The following is a 21,092-nucleotide window of genomic DNA, read 5'->3' as shown; positions in this document are numbered from 1 at the left end:
ACTACTGCAGTTTCCAGTGGAGCAGATGGGACACAGAACTCTGGTGGTGGCAACTGTATAGAATTATACCCCAGTTACCATATAATTTTTATCCATTGTATATCAATCACTAATAAAAAATGTTTAAAAAGAAGAAAAAAAGAAAAAAGAATTATTCGGAATTAGAGAGCTAACTCACACTTGTTGAACGTGTGTTTTGCCATGTGTGAAGTTCTGGGACCAGGCGGAGGCTCACCTGGTTGAGCACACACATCACAATGCTCAAGACCCTCCAGGTTCAAACCCTCTCTCCCCAGCTACAAAGGGGGGGGGGGAAGCTTTGTGAACAGTGAAGTAGGAATGCAGGTGTCTCTCTTTCTCGGTCCCCCTCGTCTCCACCGCCCAACAAGCTCCCTCTTCCATTCTCATCTGCCTGTCTGAAGACTGCTTCTCCACTTCCCTGTGAATGTTATCTGTCTTTTTGTTTAGACTCCCTTATCTATTAAGCACCTTTGTCATCCAGGAAGTTGGATTTGTGCAACATGTTGCCTGTTTTGTGTTGTTTTTTTCCTCTGAAGCTTAATCAAATCCTAATCAAATTTATTTGTAGGGATCCAACAGAAGTGAGTTTAATGACTTACTATTGTTTCTCTGGCCATTCCTCTTAAACAAGTGATGTGTGTGTGTGTGTGTGTGTCTGTCTGTGTGTGTTTGTGTGTTTTTTTTAGAAAACAGATGGTGGCCAGAACACAGCCAGGATTTCATTATAATGATCTTATCAGGTTTTGTTAATTTGCTGGATTGTTTTTTCCCCCCCCCGAAGATTTTTTTTTTTCCTTCTTTCTCCTTGCAGAGACAAGGAAAGGACAGTAAACTTTAGGGAACACGAGGTGAGGGACAGCTGAGATCACATTCCACACAGAGTGCAAATGTCTTGAGATGTTCCCTTCCATCCCCTTCTGTCCTTTTTCTCCTACTGTTTTCACTAGAAGGAGGCTGGAACGCTGTGCTCCAGCCAGACGGTTTGTTTTCTATCTCTTAGGATTCCCCACTGGCCTCTGGAAAGTTCTCACAATCAAGACAGCCTCATTCATCTTCTGGAAATCTGCACAGCCTCTCTGCTTCCCTCTTTCTTATCTTGTTCTCTTGCTTCTTGTGCTGCATAATCAATCTCCCTTTGGAAGGAAGAGGCTAGGTGTGGAAGTGTTAGAATTAGGCAGACTTTCTCTGATTTATGGTGAGTTATTCTTAAAAATAAATATTTAATTAATTTTTTGGATAGAGACAAGAAAAAAAAAAATCAAAGAGCCAGGTGGTAGTACATATTACAATATGCCAGGATCCAGGTTCAAGCCCCCAGTCCCCACCTGCCAGGGGAAAGCTTCATGAGTGGTGGTGCAGGGCTGCAGGTGTCTCTCAGTCTCCCTTCTTTTTCTATCTCTTTCTAATAAAAAAGTAAATAAAGGGACAGATGGTGGCGCACCTGGTTAAGTACTCACATTGCAGTGCACAAGGACCTAGGTTCAAGTTCCTGGCCCCCACCCACAGGGGGAAAGCTTCACAAGTGGTGAATCAGGGTGTCTCTCTATCTCTCTCCCTCTCTATCTCCCACCCCCCCTCAATTACTCCCTGTTTCTATCCAATAATAAATAAACAAAAATTTTGGGGGGCTGGGAGGTAGTGCAGCGGGTTAAGCGCACATCGTGCAAAGCGCATGGACCGGCACAAGGACTGGCATAAGGATCTCCGTTCGAGCCCTCAGCTCCCCACCTGCACACGCGCGCGAGAGGGGGGGGGTTTGCTTGCTTCGAAAGCAGTGAAGCAGGTCTGCAGGTGCCTATCTTTCTCTCCTCCTCTCTGTCTTCCCCTCCTCTCTTGATTTCTCTCTGTCCTATCCAACAACAACAGCTATAACAACAACTACAATGAGGGCAACAAAATGGGAAAAATAGCCTCCAGGAGCAGCGGGTTCATAGTGCCGGCACTGAGCCCCAGTGATAACCCTGGAGGCAGAAAAACAAACAAAAAAAAGGAGTAAAAAAACAACAGAAGAAGTAAATAAAACGTTACTATATAAACATTAAAAAAGAGAAAAAAGCAACTGAGAAATCAAGAAGGAAGAAAGAACCAGGGAGAAAGAGAGAAGTCTACAGTACTGCTTCACCACTCATGAAACTTACCCTCTGCAGGTGGGGACTGGGGGTCTTGAACCTGGGTCCCTGTGCCTTGTAGTATGTGTGTTCTATTGGGTGTGCCACCGCACAGCCCCTGTAGTAAGCTCTTTAGAGCGGAAGCATTTATACACTATTGACTCACAATACCTGGAACATGTAGGAAGCTCAAAACACATGTGCTGGGTGGGTGGGAGGGGGTGTTATGGAAGGTGGTCTGGTTAGGGGGGTAGATTGAATGAAGAATAAAGTGGCTTATAGACAGATGGAAAGCTTTTAGGCCGGTTCCTTTTTTTTTCTTTCCTCTCCAGGGTTATTGCTGGAGCTTAGTGCCTGTACAGAAATTCTACTGCTCCCGCAGTCATTTTTTCCCCTTCCTTCCTTCCTTCCTTCCTTCCTTCCTTCCTTCCTTCCTTCCTTCCTTCCATTTTTACTTGACAGGACAGAGAGAAATTGAGAGGAGAGAGAGAGAGAGAGAGAGAGACCGAGAGACCGAGACCTGTAGACCCACTTCACGCTCATGAAACGTTCCCTCTACAGTTAGGGAGCAGGGGCTCGAACCTGGGTCCTTGCACATAATGATACTGCATTGGCCAGCTCCTAGGCTGACTCCTTAGGCCCATTTTTGTTTACTTTGTCAGCAGGTGTGGGCTATGAGACAATTGTTTAACAAATAGTTGGGAGAGTATGATTTTGTTTGTTTTGTTCCTGGCTTTGTCGCATACTACCATGTTTGAGATTTTTCTCAGCAATTTGAAATGCTTAATTTTTTTTCCCTTTTTTTCACAGTGGGGAATTGTTTCCGGCGCATGAACTTGCCAAAACAAAACACAACACAGAACAGCCAAACTGTCCTCTCAGACTTTGTGAGAATTGTGGTGGTGGCTGCAGTGTGGAGTGGGGTCCCTGTGACCCCCTTCATCTTAGGTGCCATCATTAAGTTCAGTAATGGACTTTAAAAGACTTTTTTTTTTTTGCCTCTGGGGTTATCGTTGAGGTGCCTACACTACAAATCCACTGCTCCCGGAGGCCTTTTTTCTCCATTTTTGTTGCCCTTGTTGTTGTATTTATTGTTATTTTCATTGCTGTTGCTGTTGTTGGATAAGACAGAGAGAAATGGAGAGAAGAGGGAAAGACAGAGAGGGGGAGAGAAAGACAGACACCTGCAGACCTGCTTCACTGCCTATAAAGGTCCCCCTGCAAGTAGGGAGCTGGGGCTGGAACCGGGATCCTTACGCCTGTCCTCGCGCTTTGCACCATGTGCACTTAACCCGTTGCGCTACCACCCAGCCCCCTCTGGAATTATTTCTAGGGATTATGATTTCACTGAAAAATCATTGTTTCAAGGAATTGTGATGGAGGTAGGAAAATTAGATCATCAAACCACAAATTTGGGGTGGGGGTGTTGCTGCTGGTGCACCCAGTAGAGCGCACACGTGACCATGTGTGAGGGCCCTGGTTCAGGCCTCCCAGTCTCACCTGTGGTTCAAGTCCAGCCCCGACTGCACTGAAGGAAGCTTCAGTTCTGTGGTCTCTTCGCCTCTCTGTCTCTGTAAAAGCTCAGGGAGGGGGTAAGCCCCAGAAATGGCTCCCAAAATTTTGTAAAATCTGTTTTAAAATGCAGTGCTTAAATCATTGAACCAAAGAAGTATCAGGCAGACATGCAAAGCCATAAAAATTAAGTGTAAGAACATGTGTTGAAACTGTGGATTTCCTTAAGTCCCTGGGCTCCCTTACTGGAGGAGGCTCAGAGACCAGGGCAGACCTGCCCAAGTGAATCTCAAAATGAATTTATAGATTACAAACTATTTCTCAGGGCCCTCAGTTATCTGCTTCCCTTCTTGGGAGAGAACCACAAACTCCTGCTCAATTATCTGAGGTTTGGTGTGTGTGTGTGTGTGTGTGTGCGTGTTAACAAGGCACCTCATTACCATGGCAACACGAGGTCACCAAGCCACACCTAGCCTATTTACCTCATGACCCTTCACACATGAAGCTGGCTGGTCTTGGAAGCAGAGAAGGGAAAAATCACTATCACAGAATGCAGTCATCAAAAAGTTTCTCTTCTGACTTCCAAAACTGATTATTTTTCCCTCTTGAACTTTGAGAGAAAGAGAAGAAGGAAGAGGAGGAGAGAGGAGAGGAGAGGAAAGGAATAGTCTAAAAAGAACTGGAGGGAAAGGAGGTTGAACAGTAGCTCTCCAGATTAAGTGCATGTAGTACAAAATGCAAGGACCTGAACAAGGATCCTGGTTCAAACCCCTGGCCCCCCACCTGCAGGGGAGTCGCTTCACAAGTGGTAAAGCAGGTCTGCAGGTGTCTTTCTCTCCCCTGCTCCTCTCTCAATTTTTCTCTGTCCTAGCCAATTAAAAAAAAGGGAGGGGATAGCCTCCAGAAGCAGTGGAATCGTAGTGCAGGTATTGAGCCCCAGCAATAACTCTGGAGGCAAAAAAAGAACAGGAGGGGAAAGAACCCTAAAAAGAATGATGGTGGCCACTTAGATCCCAGGCTGGGTGGTGTGTGTTACTGACCCATTCAAGAAAAGAAGTCCGTTCTTCAGTCCAACACACACCAGCCTGGCCGGGAGCCAGAACAGGGCAGCCTGCCTGGAAAAAGGCCTCAGCCGGGCTTTCTCTCCTAAGCGCTTGCCTGGTCTGTGTTAAGTACTCAACTTCAGGATTCTCAGACACCTCACTTAATAAAGTCACAATTTGTTCTTGAAATGGGATCAGGTTTTGCACAATGTTGCTCTTCCCAGCTTCCATCCAAGCTTTCTTTCTTTTTTTTTTTTTTGACTGAATTTTCAAAAATATTTTATTTAGGGGGTTAGGAGGTAATGTACCAATTAAGTGCACATATCACTTGTGTGTAAGGACCTGGGTTCAAGCCCCCACTCTCCACCTTTGGGGGGGGGGAAGCTTCAATAGCGGTGAAGCAGGTCTGCAAGTCTCTCCCCTCTCTCCTTAATTTCTCTCTCCTATTAAATAAAATAGACCAAAAAAAAGTGAAGTGAATAAACATGGGGAAAAAGAAAGAAAGAAAGAGAGAGAGAGAGAGAGAGAGAGGGAGGGAGAGAGATACCGAATCACTATCTGTGACCTTGGGAGAATGACTGCAGTTCCCACTGGAGGAGCATGAGGGCAGAGCACCCTGCTGGTCGGAATGGTGTGGAGTATACCCTTATATTCTAATTTTGTGAATCTTGCTTACATTGCTAATAAAAATGTTGAAAGAAGAGAAAGGAGACATGAGCTGGGTGGGGTCAGACTGGCTATTATCAGCGTGGCATCTTCACACCTGACGGACTGGACCTTTGGACCCAGGGAGCAATAAGCAGGGTGTTTGACGAGGGAGGATCAGTGCAGGAAGGGCTGGATGTCAACCGCCAAGGCAAAAACCAGGGATAATGGCAGGCTTTGCACTCACGTTTAACTCTGGTGACTGTCTTCATTGGGAATGACTCACAGTGAAGTATCACTTCAGTTCTTACTGGGTCAACAGTTTGAAGAATTGGGACTCATACACAGGAAATCCTCGTGGTTGTGGTTGTTGTTGTTGTTGTTAATGACTGAGGTGATGGTCATGGCAAATAGAATATGCAGACACCCCAGGATTCTGGAATGAATGCCCATCAATATCTTTGTTTGCTTATTTATTCACTCATTCCTTGTTTCGGTCCGGGTGGTCTCCTTTGGTATTCCTAGTTGATCCGGGAGAGGAGAGGAGAGGAGAGGAGAGAAAGCGATCTGCTGCTCGAAGCTCCGCCTCCGGAAGTTGAATCTATTCACTCATTCCTTTTCGCCACCAAGATTATTGCTGAGGCTTGTTGCCTGTAAGATGAATCCAGTGTTCCTGGAAGCCACTTTCCCCCTTTTCTTCTTCTTCTCCACCTCTTTCTTTATTTGATAGGACAGAGGGAAGTTGAGAGGGGAAGGAGAGACAGAGGGAGAGAAAAAGAGAGACAGCTGCTTCATGGCTCATGAAATGATCCCCCAGCAGATGGGAAGCGGCATCTTTAACCTGAGTACTTGTGCGAGCAGGTGTGCTCAGTTGGGTGTGCCGCTGCCTGGCCTCACTGGGGTATGTTTCAAACAGATTCTGCTGTGAACACCGAATGACTGACTGTGACTTTGGATTCTTACAAGAGAGAGGGAGAAAGTGAGAGAGAGCGTGTTCACAGTTCTGTGTGTTAACCAGCCTTTGGGTTACTATTTAATTTGCCGGCTGGTCTGGAGAGAGTGTGCTTTGTATTGGAAGGACTTGACAGGAACAGCTAGTGTGATGTGCAGGGTTGGGGATGGCAGAGAGCGGAGAGCAGCCTTGGGGAGCAGCAGCGTGGGGGTGGGAATCCTGTCTCATGGAGGGTTGGTATTAGAACTTGTGTCATATAGGCTCTCCACATGTCTGGTGACATCTCATGGACACAGCAGCACTGAAAACTACAAATTCTCCTCCTCCCCTTCTGCCTCCTCCTCTTCCTCCTCTTCCTCCTCCTCCTTCCCCTAGGTACTGAACCCTGAGCTGCATACCTGCTACATACAACTGGGCTGCATCTCCGCCCAATTTCTTAAATTCTATGTTTGTTTTCTTAATATTGTATTTATTTTAATGAGATTAATACAGGGAGAAAAAGACAGAGACACCAGAGCCTGCTCAGCTCCAGCTGATGGTGGTGCTGGGAATTGAGCCTGGGACCTCAGAGGCTGAGGCATTGCAGTCTCTTTGCAGAACCATTATGCTACCACCTCAGCCCTTCTATATTTCTTTAGAGATGGAGGAGAGGGGAAGAAGAGGAAGACGTGGAGACACACCAGAGCTCTCCTCCACCATCCATGGAGTTCCATCGGAACTCCCCGTGGTACTCTCATACAGTGCTGGGAACCGAACCCAGGACCTGCCATGTGCTGAGATGTGTGTTCTAGCCACTGAGCTAACAAAATCCCCCTCACCCCCAAGCTACAGTTTTGATGGCTGATCAACGCAATTTGAAGTAGCGTTGGCTACTGCATTATCCTTGAATTAAGAGAGCAGTGGTTATCCATTACACGGGAATAGATAACCAATACTGAGATAACCAATAGATAACCAATACGGTTTAACTGTTTTCCTTAGGATTTCAGATCAGTGCTCAATATTCTAGAAACAGCTGCCTAATTTAAGTACAAACCCCCCCCCCCCCAGTTTTGGCAGAAGGTTGATAGGTGGTATCAGTTTTCCTGGCGTGGGTGAAATGGTTGAGCAGAGTTGAAACAACCAGCAAGAGCTGCTTCCATCCGTGGGTAGTACAGGCCGGCATCATAAAAGCACAATTTTATAGTTCGTACGGCCAGTACACACCCAGTAACTCCTTCAAACATTCATCACTTGTCATTGGAAACAGTTTTTATGATGTGAAATCAGAAGGAGAGGAACTGCAGCACTGGAAAACAGAATATGAGGCTCATCTTCTTTGTCTAGTGGGGAAATAATAAACAAATGAAGTCATGCACACATACACACGCACGCACACGTTACACCCACAGAAAAGCAGTAAGACTGAAGTCTTTTTTGGGTCCCCCCCCAAACTTTGGGAGGCCCTTTGTGCCTGGTGCATTGGTAGCAGAATTCCTTCCTGTGGGGCAGGATCCGATACTTATTTATTTAAAGCAACTTTCATGCTCCTGGGGCTGGCAGGATAGCTCAGCTAGACAGTGTGTGCTGTGTCCATGACCCAGGTTTGACACAGCCTCTGTCACACTGTAGGAAGCTTCAGTGCTATGGTCTCATCCAGTCTTTCTCGCTCTCTTTTTCAGTATTTATTAGGGGGCCGGGTTGAGTGCACATGTTACAATGTGCAAGGATCCAGGTTCAAGCCCCCAGTCCTCACCTGCAGGGGGAAAGCTTTGCGAGTGGTGAAGCAGGGCTGCAGGTGCCTCTCTGTTTGGTCGCAGAAAGCCGTGCAGACTCATCTTCAAGGTCCTGTTTGTCTTGCTTTCCAGGGCGCCCGGGTCTGGCTGCGGGAGAATGGGCAGCACTTCCCCAGCACCGTCAGCTCCTGTGCGGAGGGTGTCGTGGTTTTCCGGACAGACTACGGACAGGTGAGGCTATGTGTCACCACTCCCCTATCCTAACCCCAGCCCCTGAAACATTGCTTCTCCAACCAGACCCTGTGTGCAAGGAATGTCCAAGTGGTATGGGGTGCAAGGGCACCTTGTTAAGCTGCCTCCTTCCTGGGAGACCTTCCTGTGGATCAGAAGCCTGGAGGTTCCGGCGTAATAACTCACCAGTGAAGTGTGCGGTTTGACCATGCACGGGACCCAGGTTCAAGCCCCCAGTGCATTGGAGGAAGCTTCAGTGCTGTGGTCTCTCCCTCCTCGCCGTCTCTGCATCTCTGCCTCTGTCTGGCAAAAACATCCTGGAACAGGGGAGCCCTGGTGATAACAAAACAGGAAGGAATGAAGGGAGGGAGGAAGAGAGAGAAAGAGAACTCAGAAATCTGGGATGAGGAGGTAGCTCACACTTAGAGGGCATCTTAGTATGTGAAACTCCATGGTTAGCACCAGGGAAACTCCATGGGGCGGTGGAACAGGATCATGGCACCTCCTCTCCCTCCCCCACTTTGTGTGTGTGTGTGTGTGTGTGTGTGTGTGTGTGTGTGTGTGTGTGTGTGTGTGTGTGTATGTAGGGCAGGAAGTGGCGCACCTCACATTATAGTGTGCAGGGACCCAGGTTCAAGCCCCTGGTCCCCACCTACAGGGGGCAAGCTTCACAAGGGTGAAACAGGGCCGCAGGTGTCTCTCTCTTTCCCTTTCTATCTCCCTTCCCTTCTCAATTTTTCTCTGTCTCTATACAATAATAAATAAAAAAAAATATTTTTAAACACACAGAGTCAAAGAGAGAGATGAAGGACCAAGCAGTTGCACACCTAGTTAATGGCTCACATTACAGTGCACAAGGACCCAGGTTCAAGCTCCTGGTCTCCACCTGCAGGAGGAAAGCTTCACGAGTGGTGAAGCAGACCTGCAGGTATCTCTCTGTCTCTCTTCCTTTCTATCTCTCTTCCTTTCTGAATTTTTCTCTGACTCTATCCAATAACAAACAAATAAATAAGTAAATATTTTTTAAGCACACACACAGAGTGAGAGAGGGAGAGAGAGACTGATCTTAAGAGACTGATATTAAGCCCCGGTCCCCACCTGCAGGGGGAAGCTTCACAGGTGGTGAAGCAGAGCTGCAGGTATCTCTCTGTACCTCTTCCTCTCTATTTTTCTCCTCCCCTCTCAATTTCACTCTGTCCTATCAAAGAATATATAAATAATAAAGTAATCATAATAAATCAGGGCGCAAAACAGCTCACCTGGCTGGTGACTCTTCGGAGGTGGCTTTGGCGCTGTGGTTTCTTTCCCTCTTTCCTTCTCTCTACTTAAACACTCCCCCTGGCACAGTGAAACCCTGGTAGGGACAAAGCAGTCAGAGACCCTGGCTCTTGTCATTTGAAATGCAGTGCCAGTGTGTTGTCATTGGAAATGGAGTGACCAGCGGCCCCTCCAGAGTCACAGAGGGGCAGCTAGGAGATGTGGCTGTGCGGTTTATGCCAGCTAACTCCCTCTCTGTCTCAGAAGTCTGTCTAGCTCCCTCAGCCAGGTTTATTTTGGGCTAGGGAGCTAGTATTCGTGCTCACCAATGGCTCCACACCCCGCTCAAGTGGAAATGATCGTAGACTGACCCTACGAACACAAAGGACCAAACTGGCCCCGCCTGACTTTTTAACTTGCATTCTGCTCACTGTGAAGTATTTGCAGATGGAAAAGAGAACTGTGCAAAGCGCCTGCTTTGACACACTTCAGTGACCAAAATCCACATGATCCCTGTCCTGGAGAACACCGCACCGGCCTCTAATCTTGGATCCCTGGTCTTCTTGGACCAGAAACCTGACAGAATTTTCCAGGAGCAGACTTGATCATATATTTACTTATTTATTTATTTTAATTTACCAAAGTGATGCTTAGCTCTGGCTAATGGTAGTGCTGGGGATTGAACTCTGGGACATTTGCTGCCTCAGGCAGGAAAGTCTTTGGGCAGAAGAAGGATGCTGTCTCTCTCCCCCACCTCCATGAAGAGCAGATTGTAGAGACCCACAGTTCTGCCACTCTAGATCACACTGAAAGGGAATGGGAGATAAAGCATGGGCCCGGGAGATAGCTCACCAGCAGGAGCACGTGATTTATCTTGTGTGAGGACCTGGGTTCGAGCCCCAACAACGCTGCAGAGCATCAGGTCAATGGGGAAGCTTCATGAGCAGTGGGGCAGTACTGTGGTGCCGCACCCCCCCCCCCCCCCACACACACACACTCTCTCTCCCATCTCACTTTATCTGGTAAGAATAATAGTAATGACAATAATAGAGTTCACTAGGAGTAGAGGAGTTGTATAGGCAAGAAAGCCCAGTAAGCCCAGGGTGGGTGGGAGTCGGGGGGGAAACGTGAAAAATAGAGTTGGAAGTTTTGTTTTTCTGGGACATTCTTGAATGACCTTTCTACCACCCCTTTGGAACACTGGCATTGAGTGATAATTCTAGGTTAGATTTTTCATGTTGACAGTATGCTTTCCTTCCTTCCACACTTTTTTTTTTTCTTGCCTCCAGGGTTATCACCGGGGCTCGGTGCCTGCACCACATATCCACTGCTCCTGGAGGCCATTTTCCCCATTTTGTTGCCCTTGTTGTTGCGCTTGTTGTTGTCATTATCATTGTTGTCATTGCTGGATAGGATAGAGAAAAATCGAGAGAGGAGGGGAGACAGGGAGAGAAAGACAGCCGCAGGCCTGCTTCATCACCTGTGAAGCGACTCCCCTGCAGGTGGGGAGCCAGGGGCTGGAACTGGGATCCTTATGCCGGTCCTTGCACTTGGCGCCGTGTGCGCTTAACCAGCTATGCTACCGCCCGACTCCCCCTCTCCACCTCCCCCCTTCCTTCCACTCTTTGCCACTTGGGTTATCACTGGGACTCAGTGCTGGCACTACAAATTCACTGCTCCCAGTGGCCTGTTTTTCCTTTATTTTCTCTTAATTTTTTTAAAAAAGATTTATTTAATAGGACAGGGAAACATTGAGGGAGGAAGGGGAGGTAGAGAGGGAGAGAGAAAGAGCCTGTGGACCTTGCGTGAGTCCTTGCGCTTTTTGCTACCTGCACCTGACCAGGTGCACCACCGCCCAGCCCCCTTCTGATCTTTATTTAATTGGAGAGAAACAGAGAAGAGGGGAAGATAAAGAGGGAGAAACCAAAGAGAAACACCGCAGCCCTGCTTCACTGCTCCTTAAGTTTCCCCCTTGCAGGTGGGTCCAAGGGGCTTGAACCCGGGTCCATATGCATAGATAGTCATATGTATTCTATAGGGTGAGCCACTGCCCGGCCCGTAAGGAGGCTTTTCATGGCAAGATATGATTATAAATAATTCCTCTCATGTTTCCCGTGGTTCTGAGGACCTCTGTGGGGTCGAAGATGACTCGGAGGTACTGGGCTCTAATGACCTCTCTGGGGAGCAATAAAATGAGTAGACTAGTCTTCACAGCTGAAGTGCAAGTCAAACTTGGGTATAAAAAGAGAAGCAAACAGGAAGCCATTTACTTATAGATCACAGAACATGCCAGAAGACTTAAATATACGTAGACTGCAACAGAAAACCCACAGATCACCCCATAGACTCATGGAGTCAAATTTACTATGGCCAGCTAAACACTCGCCCCTGAGAAGACCACCAGGCACACCAGTGCCTCTCCACGGTGGTGCCTAACTAGGCTCTTTGCAGGAAAGATGACGGTAGAGCTGAGTAATGGTGCATCCAGTTAAGCACATGTTACCACACTCAGGGACCTAGGTTCGAGCCCCAGCTCCCCACCTGCAGGGGGACGCTTCATGAGCAGCGAAGCAGGTCTGCAGGTTTCTGTCTTTCTCTCTCCCTCTCTATCTCCCCTCCCCTCTCAATTACTCTCTATCCTATCCAATAAAATGGAAAAAATATGGCTGCCAGGAGCAGTGGATTTGTAGAGCAGGCACTGAACCCCAGAGATAACCATGGAGGTGGGAAAAAAAAAAAGAACAGAAATAACTATGGTATCCATAAGAAATAAAAATAAATAAATAATTTAAATTAGGGGCACAAGGAGTCTCCCCTAACTTCTTGGGGGTGCCTTGTTTTGACTTGGAATTCATATGACAGGCCCGCCTTGGTGAAACTTGGTGAGTGTCCTGGTATTTTGCACTGCATTTTTGTCATTTTCTCACACATGTTCTGCCCTGCCTGGATGCTTGGCTCTTGTGGGGTTTTTTGTTTGTTTGTTTTCCCCCTCTTTGGTGCCTGTACTGCTATCTTGCTGTGTCTCTCTAGCACCTTGCAGCTCTGAGCTGCCTTTCACCTCTCCATATGCTCCCCTCTCTCTGCCAGATGTGCCCACATCTGGCTTCTGGAGAAATCTCTCTGCAGAGCTTCCTAGTTCCCGGGGAGGGGGTGGGAGTGGGGGCGCTGTGGAGATGCAAGAAGTTTTTGACACCCTCTGACAGGGTATCCATTGGTGCTGACAATTATAGCAGCACAAGAAAGAGAGACAAGGAGTTAATGGTAGATGAAGAGTGTGTACTCTCCAAAGGGAGAAGAGGACCAGAGGCACTATAAATCCACTGCTCCTGGAGGCTGTTTTTTCCCTTTTGTTGCCCTTGTTGTTTTATCATTTTTGTGGTTATTATTGTTGTTGATATTGATGTCATTGTTGTTGGGTAGGACAGAAAGAAATGGAGAGAGGAGGGAAAGACAGAGAGAGGGAGAGAAAGACAGACACCTGCAGACCTGTTTCACCACTTGTGAGGCCACCCCCCTACAGGTGGGGAGCCGGGGGCTGGAACCGGGATCCTCAGGCTGGTCCTTGCGCTTCATGCCATGTGTGCTTAACCCACTGCGCTCCCCCCCGCCCCCCCGCCCCCCAAGTTATACATTTTCTATGAGATCAACTTCCCTGTGGGAGAGCAAATGAGAGCAGGAGAAGCCAGAGAAAGCACCACTCTGCTTCATGCTAGTCGTGCACCCTGCCAGCTGAGCTATCTTCTCCAGCTGCAGGGACACCTGTTAAAAATCAGACTCTCTCCAAAGGGGCACAGACAGCACATGCTGCCCCAGAGGCCCCAGAGACAGAGGCCCAGGGACTGGCGTGCTTTTCCACCAGACACGGATGCACTGCCAGCTGTTCTGAGCAGCTGTGGCTGGAGAGGTCTCCCTCCTCCTCCGCCAGTTCTAGAAGCTGTCAGGGATCCCAGATGGGTGAACAGCAGGACCCCCCCACCCACCCCCACCCAGTGAGCTATGTTTCCAGACCCCACACTGTAATTTTTCTCTTTTTTAAATAATTTTTTATTTGTTATTAATAGTGTGTTACAAGATTGTAAGATTCAGGCTCTAGTCCCACACCACACCCACCAGCCAAAGTTCTGTGTCCTCACCCTCCCACCTCCCAAAGAGAACCACCTGAGTTCTCACATGTCTTACAAACTGTTTGCTTGCTTTTGTTTTGCTTGGAATTTTTTTTTGGGGGGGGGGCAAGTTCATGTGAGTCCGATCTCTAGATTCCACATATGAGCGAAACCATCTGGTAGTTGTCTTTCATCTCTTTACTTTTTAAATTTTTTTTATTGGGGGATTGTTTTACAGTGGACAATAAACACAATAGTTTGTACATGCAGTCTCTTTACTTCTTTTGCTAAGCATCATCACCCGCAGTTCCATCCATTTTTGTCCCAAAGGACACAATATCGACTTTAGATTGCAGAATAGTACTCTTTGGAGTATATATCCCATGACTTCTCTAGCCAGGCGTCTGTTGATGGGCCTTTAGGCTGCTCCCTCCCTTTGTGAATAATGCAGCTATGAACACAAGGGCCGTGCACTGTAGTTTTACTTTCTTCTTGGCTATCAATTCTGCTCTTGCATTCGGAAACCATAGTACCTTCAGATATCTGGCTTGTGTACTCTCTTTTCTTCTGTCTCTCTTTTAGAGTAGAAACTTGGGGGTGGGAGAAGGCACACCTGGTTAAGCACACATTACCATGCACAAGGACCTGACTCAAACCTCGTCTCCATACCTGCAAGGGGGAAAGCTTCACAAACAGTGAAGCAGTGCTGCAGGTATCTCTCTGTTTCTCCTTCTCTCTCTCTCTTAAAATAGATATATTTATTATTGGATAGATACAGAAAAATGGGGAGGGGGCAGATAGAGAGGGAAAGAGAGAGACACCTACAGCCCTGCTTCACCACTTATGAAGTTTCCCCTGCAGGTGGGGACCAGACGCTTGAACCTGGATCCTTGTGATGTGTGCACTTAACCAGGTGCACCACTGTCTGGCACATGCCTCCTCTACCTAGCCCTTCCCTCTCATCTCTCTGTCCTATTTTTTAAAAAAAAAAAAAGGAAGGAAGGAAGGAAAGGGGAAAGAGAGAGGAGTTGGACATGACCACAGAACCAAAGCATCCCTCAGTGCAGTGGGGGCTGGGCTCACATAGGCCGTGCTCATGGCAAAGCAGCACACTGTCCAATGGGTTATTTAGGCAGCCCTTGTATGCTGCCTTAGGGAGGAGACGGTGTTAGAAAGAACTGCTTTAGACTAGGCTCAGGAGACTCTAGTGGTGACTTCAGCCTGCTGGTCAACTGGAGTCTCTGGTGCTGGCCCTGTGATGTCCACATGGGGGTGGGTGGTTGTGTCTCCATGGAAAGAGGAAACCAAAAAAAAAAAAAAAAAACAAACCTCAAGGGTTTGAGAAGGGGGCAGGTGGCACAGATTTTTCAATGTATCTGCTGTGTGCTTCGAGTTCACTTGGGTCAAGAGCAGAGCAGCAGTTTGCATGGGGAAGCCAGCCCTCAGCTGGGAAGCTTACATTCTCTGTGCTGTTCTCACATTTTGCTGTTTCCCTCTGGAAATACCCACTTCTGAGCTGGACATGAACCACCAGCCCTCCGAGGTTCCTAGATTCCACAGCCGTCAACACTCCAGGGACTGAACACACCCGAGGCTCTCGGGCTGGCTGTGGAGACCAAGCCAAATTCAGTTTGTTCAACTTACTTGACTTTGAGCAGAAAAAGAGAAAAAAAAAAAACTTTTCTGCTCTGTAAGCCATGTGACTTTCTAAAGCCCTTTAGACCCTTCCAGGAATTTGGTTTTGATGTTTTTTTGTTTTTGGTTTTGTTTTTGAGAGAGATGCAGAGAGAAAGAAAAACCAGAGCACTGCTCAGCTCTGGTTTATGGTGGTGCGGGGGATTGAACCTGGGACTTCCAGACCCTCAGGCATGAGAGTCTTTGCATAACCATTATGCTATCTACCCCCGCGGTGGCATTTCTTAAGTGACACAAAGAGAGGGGAAAATCAAATGATTCCATTCACTTTTTTCACTCTGGGACTGTAAGAAATTAATAATAATAATAATAATAATTACTATTATTAATAATAATGACCACCTATTTGTTTAGTGGTGCACTTAGCTCCAGTGGTGAAAAAGAAAAGTGCATATTCAATGCACAAGGACCTGGGTTCGAACCCCCAGTCCTCACCTGCAGGGGGAAAGCTTTGCACGTGATAAAATAGTGCTACAAGTGTCTCTCTCCCTCTCTATCACTCCCTTCCCTCTCGATTTCTGGCTGTTTCTATCCAATGAGTAGATAAAGATAGTTTTAAAAAATTTCTTTTAAGTGAGTATTTACAGTGTGGAGTCTTATTTGGTTACTTGGGAGACACGGGGCAGTCTGACAGACGGCACGCTGCTTTTCTGTGGTGGAGGACCTGTTTCTGCCGAGCTGTGTCCTGTGGGGACATGGCCTCTTGGAGCTCTCTGTCCCAAACAGCCACTGCCTGGACTTGTCACGTTTTGTGTTTGTTTGTTTGTTTGTTTTGCACACACCCTTCCTCACCAAGCTCTGTGATGGTAGGAGAGTGTCCCTGTAGGCCCCTAGCACCCCAGGCAGAAGAAGGCCCATGAGGACCCAAGAGCTCTCTGTATCTTGGTTATTAGCCTCTTATCTGATCTGTGGCATGTAAAGATCTCCTCCCATTCAGCGAGGAGTCTCTTTGTTTGGGTGTTGGTTTCTTTTGCTGTGCAGAAACTTTTCAATTTGATATGGTCCTGTTGGGTCGTTTTTGTTTTTGTCTTCCTTGCAATTGGACTTAATGTTATCGAAGATGCCGCTAAAACTTAGATGGTAAGTCCTCATACCTATGAACATATAATCTCTGACAAGGAGTCCCGAACGATTAAATGGAGAAAGGAGAGTCCCTTCAGCAATAAATTGAGAAAGGGGTGTCCCTTCAGCAAATGATGTTGGGAAATTTGGGTTAAAACATGCATAAGAATGAAGCTGAATCATTCCATTTCACTACATACAAATTTAAACTCCAAGTGGATTAAGGATGTTATGTCCAGGTCAGAAACTATCAAATACCTGATCGTTTCTTTCTTTCCTAATTTATTTATTTATTCTTGGATGGAGACAGAAATTGAGAGGGGATGGGGAAGACAGTGAGGGAAAGAGACAGAGAGAGACCTGCAACCCTGCTTCACCACTTGTGAAGCTTTCCCCCTGCAGCTGGGGACCAGGGGCTTGAACACACTGTAATGTGTGCACTTAACCAGGTGTGTCACTGCCTGGATCCTCTGGATTATTTCTTAAGAGGGCTTGTGCAGTTGGGGAGGGATGAGGCGGAGACCAGTGCACAGTGAACCTCTAGGACCCACTCACTTCCCGTCCCGTCCCGTCCCTACCCCAGAGATTCTGTGGTCTCCGCTCTTGGATCATCTGGAAGTTTCACTACCAGTCTGACCAGTTCCCAGGCTGCCTCCTTGGCTACCTCCTGCTCTGTACTGGCCTTTTTTTTTTTTTTTTTTTCCCTCGACTTTGCTTTTTTATTGCTCTGGGGAACAAGCAAGGTCAGCCAAAAAGTCAAATTTCTCAGCTGCATATGTTGCAAGGCCGGGTGTTCAGAATCCTGCTTCCGTGTTGCTGCTTGTGGCAGAGCTGGCCTCAGCCCTCATCTCCCTTCTGCGGGGACAGGTCACTGGTCACTTCCTCCGGGAGCCAGTGGAGTCCAGATCTCCTCTGGACTCGGGCCGTGCTGGTCTTTTGCAAAGCTTTCTGGGAGGGGGGCTGGGGGACAGCATGATGATTTTGCAGAAGGCTTTCCTGCCCGAGGCTCTGAGGTCACAAGTTCAATCCCCAACACTATTGTAAAGCAGAACTGAGCAGTGCTCTGTGATATCTCTGTCTCTGTATGGATGTATCTCTTTCATCAATAATAAATAAATAAATAAACTTTTTTTTTTTTAATGTTTCCTGGGTGCTGTTTTATGAGCAGCTAAGTTGAGAACTATTTCATAGACCCATGGCCCAGGCCTTACAAGCTGGGGGCTTCTAGTGTCCCCATCCTGGCTCCTCATCAGAATCACACAGAGGGCCACCAAGGAAGAGCCTGGTTCCCTCCTTGAAATCTATATACATATATATTAGATACAGAGAGATTGAGAGAGAAAGGAAAGAGAGAGACAAGCAACACTGCTTCACTGCTCATGAAGCTTGTCACTCTGCAGGTGGGGGCCAGGGGCTTGAACCCAGGGCCTTGCCCATGGTATTGTGTGTGTGTTCAGCCAGGTGTGCCACCGCCCAGCCCCTGCCGGCTCCTTCCTTCTCTGTAAGTGGACGCCAGGATCTGTTTGGACAGTTGGTCAGCAGGTGTCAGTGAATTACTGCCCAGGCTCTAAGAAGCCCCATTTCTTGCTACCTCTCTGAAGACTGAGTCAAACCGGAAGGCCCAGGAGTGCTTTGTCTTCACCCTGAGCTTCTGAGTCAACACAGCTCAGCTGGAACCTGAAAATTGCTCGCTTTCTTTTTCTGTTTCATTCTTTTTTTTTTCTTTTGTTTAAATGAGAACTTATTTCTCTGTCTGCTTTTTAAAATATATATATATTTTATTTACTTATTTATTTATTTGTGTGATAGAGACAGAGAAATCGAGAGGGAAAAGGAGAGAGGGGGAGAGAGACAGAGACGCATGCAGTTCTGCTTCAGCTCCTGTCAAGCTTTCCCCTGCCAGATGGGAGCAGGGCTTGAACCCAGGTCCTCAGTCATGGTGACATATGTTTAACTAGGTGTGTCACCACCGGACCTGCTATTTCTCTCTCTTTTTTTAAAGTTTTTTTTAAAATTATCTTTACTTATTGGAAAGAGACAGCCAGAAATTGAGAGGGGAGGGGGAGGGAGAGAGACAGAGAGAGACCTGTAGCTCTGTTTCACCACTCGTGAAGCTTTCCCCCTGCAGGTAGGGGTTGGGGGCTCGAACCTGAGTCTTAGGTCACTATAACACAGTCACTCAACCAGGTGCACCACCACCCAGCCCCCCGCCGCTATTTCTTTCTTTTTCTTCTCTCTCCTCTTTCCCTTATTCTACTTCCTTCTCTTCCTCTTCCTTTCTTTCTCTTCTCTTCTTCCTCCATCTCCTCCTCCTCTTCCTCTTCCTCCTCCTCCTCCTCCCCTTTTCCTTCTCCTTCCACATACCTACATATTTCATTCCTTTTCACTTTAGAGCAGGAGACACAGAAAGACTGACGGAGGGAGGGAGGGAGAAACAAACACCATGGCACCAGAGATTCTTCCAGTGCAGCATGGTGCTCCCGTGTGGAGCTGGGGCTCAAACCCTGGCCTGTGTGCTTGGCGAGAGCATTCTTCAGGCCTCTTCAAAAAATTAAAACACACACACACACACACACACACACACACACACACACACACACACACACACACCAGGACGAGATATTTAATAGGTTTGCAAATATACTCATACCTGAGGCTCTGAGGTCCCAAATTAAATACCCAGTACCACCGCTAGGAGCCAAAGATGAGCAGTACTCTGATAAAAGAAAGAAAGAAAGAAAGAAAGAAAGAAAGAAAGAAAGAAAGAAAGAAAGAAAGAAAGAAAAAGAAAGAAAGAAGAAAAAAAGATAGGAGCCAGGCAGTGGCTACCTCGTTAAATACTCATATTACAATGAACAAGGACCCAGGTTCAAGCCCCTGGTCCCCACCTGCAGGGCGAAAGCTTCATGAGTGGTGAAGCAGGGCTGCAGGTGTCTTTGTTTCTTTCCCTCTACCTCCTCCCCTCTTAATCTCTCTCTTCTCTAACCAATAATAAATAAATATAGATTAAAAATAGAAATAGATATACATACATAAGTATATTTGTTATTACTTCACATGCAAAGTAGGCCAGCACAGAACTCTAGTATATGTGATACCAGAAATTGAACCAGGACCCTCAGGCACACAAGCCTTGCTCCCTTCCAGCCGACCTACTTCTGGCTGGCACTCCTAACCCGACCCCAGTTGTGCTAGGAAGCCCCCATTGGGGACCAGTGTGCAGGACTGGGCAGCGGGCCGTGTGAGGCTTCCTTTCTTCCTATCCACCCATGTTCTGCAGACAAGTCTCTGGAGCCCAGAGAAACCTCCAGGGCACAGGCAGTCGCCCCCATGCTCTGCACACCATATCTGCACCAACGGCCAGAAAGGGCTCATCCTGGAGCCGGTCTGGGGCCCAGAACAAGGCCTGGTCTGTCCGGGTCTGGCCCGAGCCATCTGGGAGCTCTGGGGGAGACAGGATGAGAACCACCTGTGTGCTCCCTGCTAGTAAACCCTCCCACCCTCTGCCCATCTGCAAGGAAGGGCTCTTCCTGGAAGGAGCTCCCCCACCAAAAAAAAAAAGTGGATTGTACTGCTATGCTTTGCAGACCGCGCTGTGTCCGTGTGGGCACCAGATGTGTCTTTTTAAATATGAGAGAGCAGTTAGAGTGCTCAGTGCTCACCTGGTGTCTCCTGAGTGAGAGACCAAAGCCAGACAAGAAAAGAGAACACTGGAGGATTCAGAAGCTGCAGTTAGAACCTCCAGGCTGTGACAACCACCTTCAGGCTGATATTTCCTTGTGTAATTTCACTTTTTCATTTATTTTTGCCACCAGGGTTATCACTGGGGTTTGGTGCCTGCATGGTAATCCACTGCTCCCAGCAGCCTGCGTTTCTTTCTTTCTTTCTTTCTTTCTTTCTTTCTTTCTTTCTTTCTTTCTTCCTTCCTTTCTTTTCTTCCTTCCTTCTTTCCTTCCCTTCCTTCCTTCCTTCCTTCCTTCCTTCCTTTCTTTCTTTTCCTTTTTATTTGAAAGAAACAGAGGAATTGAGAGGAGTGAGATAGAAAGAAAGAGAGGGAGAGAGACCTGCAGCACTGCTTTACTGCTCTTGAAGTTCCCCCCCCCGAAAGTGGAGACTGGGGGCTTGAACCTGGACCCCTGCACATGAGTGATGTCTGTTCTCGACCAAGTGTGCCGCTCACCGCCCAGCCCCTTCCAACAGGGTTATTGCTGAGGCTTGGTGCCTTCCTGGCTCCTAACGGCAATTTGTCCTTCTTTCTTTCCTTTCTTCCCTCCTTCTCTCTCTTCCTTCCTTCCTTCCTTCCTTCCTCCCTTCTTTTCCTTTCTTCCTCTCTCTCCATGATAACGATCTCCTCTTCCTCCTTTTCCCTCTTCCTCCCCCCCTTTTTTTTTAGTATAGAGAGGAGGAGAGATAGGGCTGGTGAAAGAGCTGGCTTGGATAGGGCACTGCTTTGCCATGTACACAATCCAGGTTCAAGTCTGGGCCCCACTAATGTGAAGGCAGCTTTGGTGGTGCTGTGATTGTTGTCTCTCTCCCTCTCCCTCTCCCTTCGCTCTCTAAAAAATAATAATAATAAAAAGAATTCATTAAGAAAGAGTAATATTGGCAGCACTGCTCCTGAAGCTCCCTGACCCCTTGCAGATGTTGTCCAAGGACTCGAACCCAGGTCCTTGAACATTGATAATGTGTGTGCTCTAACAGGCAAGCCTCAACGTGCCTTTTCTCCCGTTGTGCATGGCACCCTGGCA

At 47.5% G+C, this 21,092-nt stretch overlaps 1 protein-coding gene across 1 annotated transcript in view; it reads left to right on the top strand.

Annotated features, from left to right (window-relative positions):
- MYO10 (myosin X) overlaps positions 1-21,092 on the top strand; it is a 243,536-nt gene that overhangs the window by 45,258 nt on the left and 177,186 nt on the right. The window contains exon 3 of the mRNA XM_060191929.1: positions 8,129-8,227. Coding sequence (XP_060047912.1) covers positions 8,129-8,227 — 99 coding nt within the window. The remainder of the gene's footprint in view (positions 1-8,128; positions 8,228-21,092) is intronic.

This window comes from Erinaceus europaeus, chromosome 5 (genome assembly GCF_950295315.1).
Source record: "Erinaceus europaeus chromosome 5, mEriEur2.1, whole genome shotgun sequence".
NCBI lineage: Eukaryota > Metazoa > Chordata > Mammalia > Eulipotyphla > Erinaceidae > Erinaceus > Erinaceus europaeus.
This window is presented reverse-complemented; position numbering and strand designations above follow the sequence as displayed.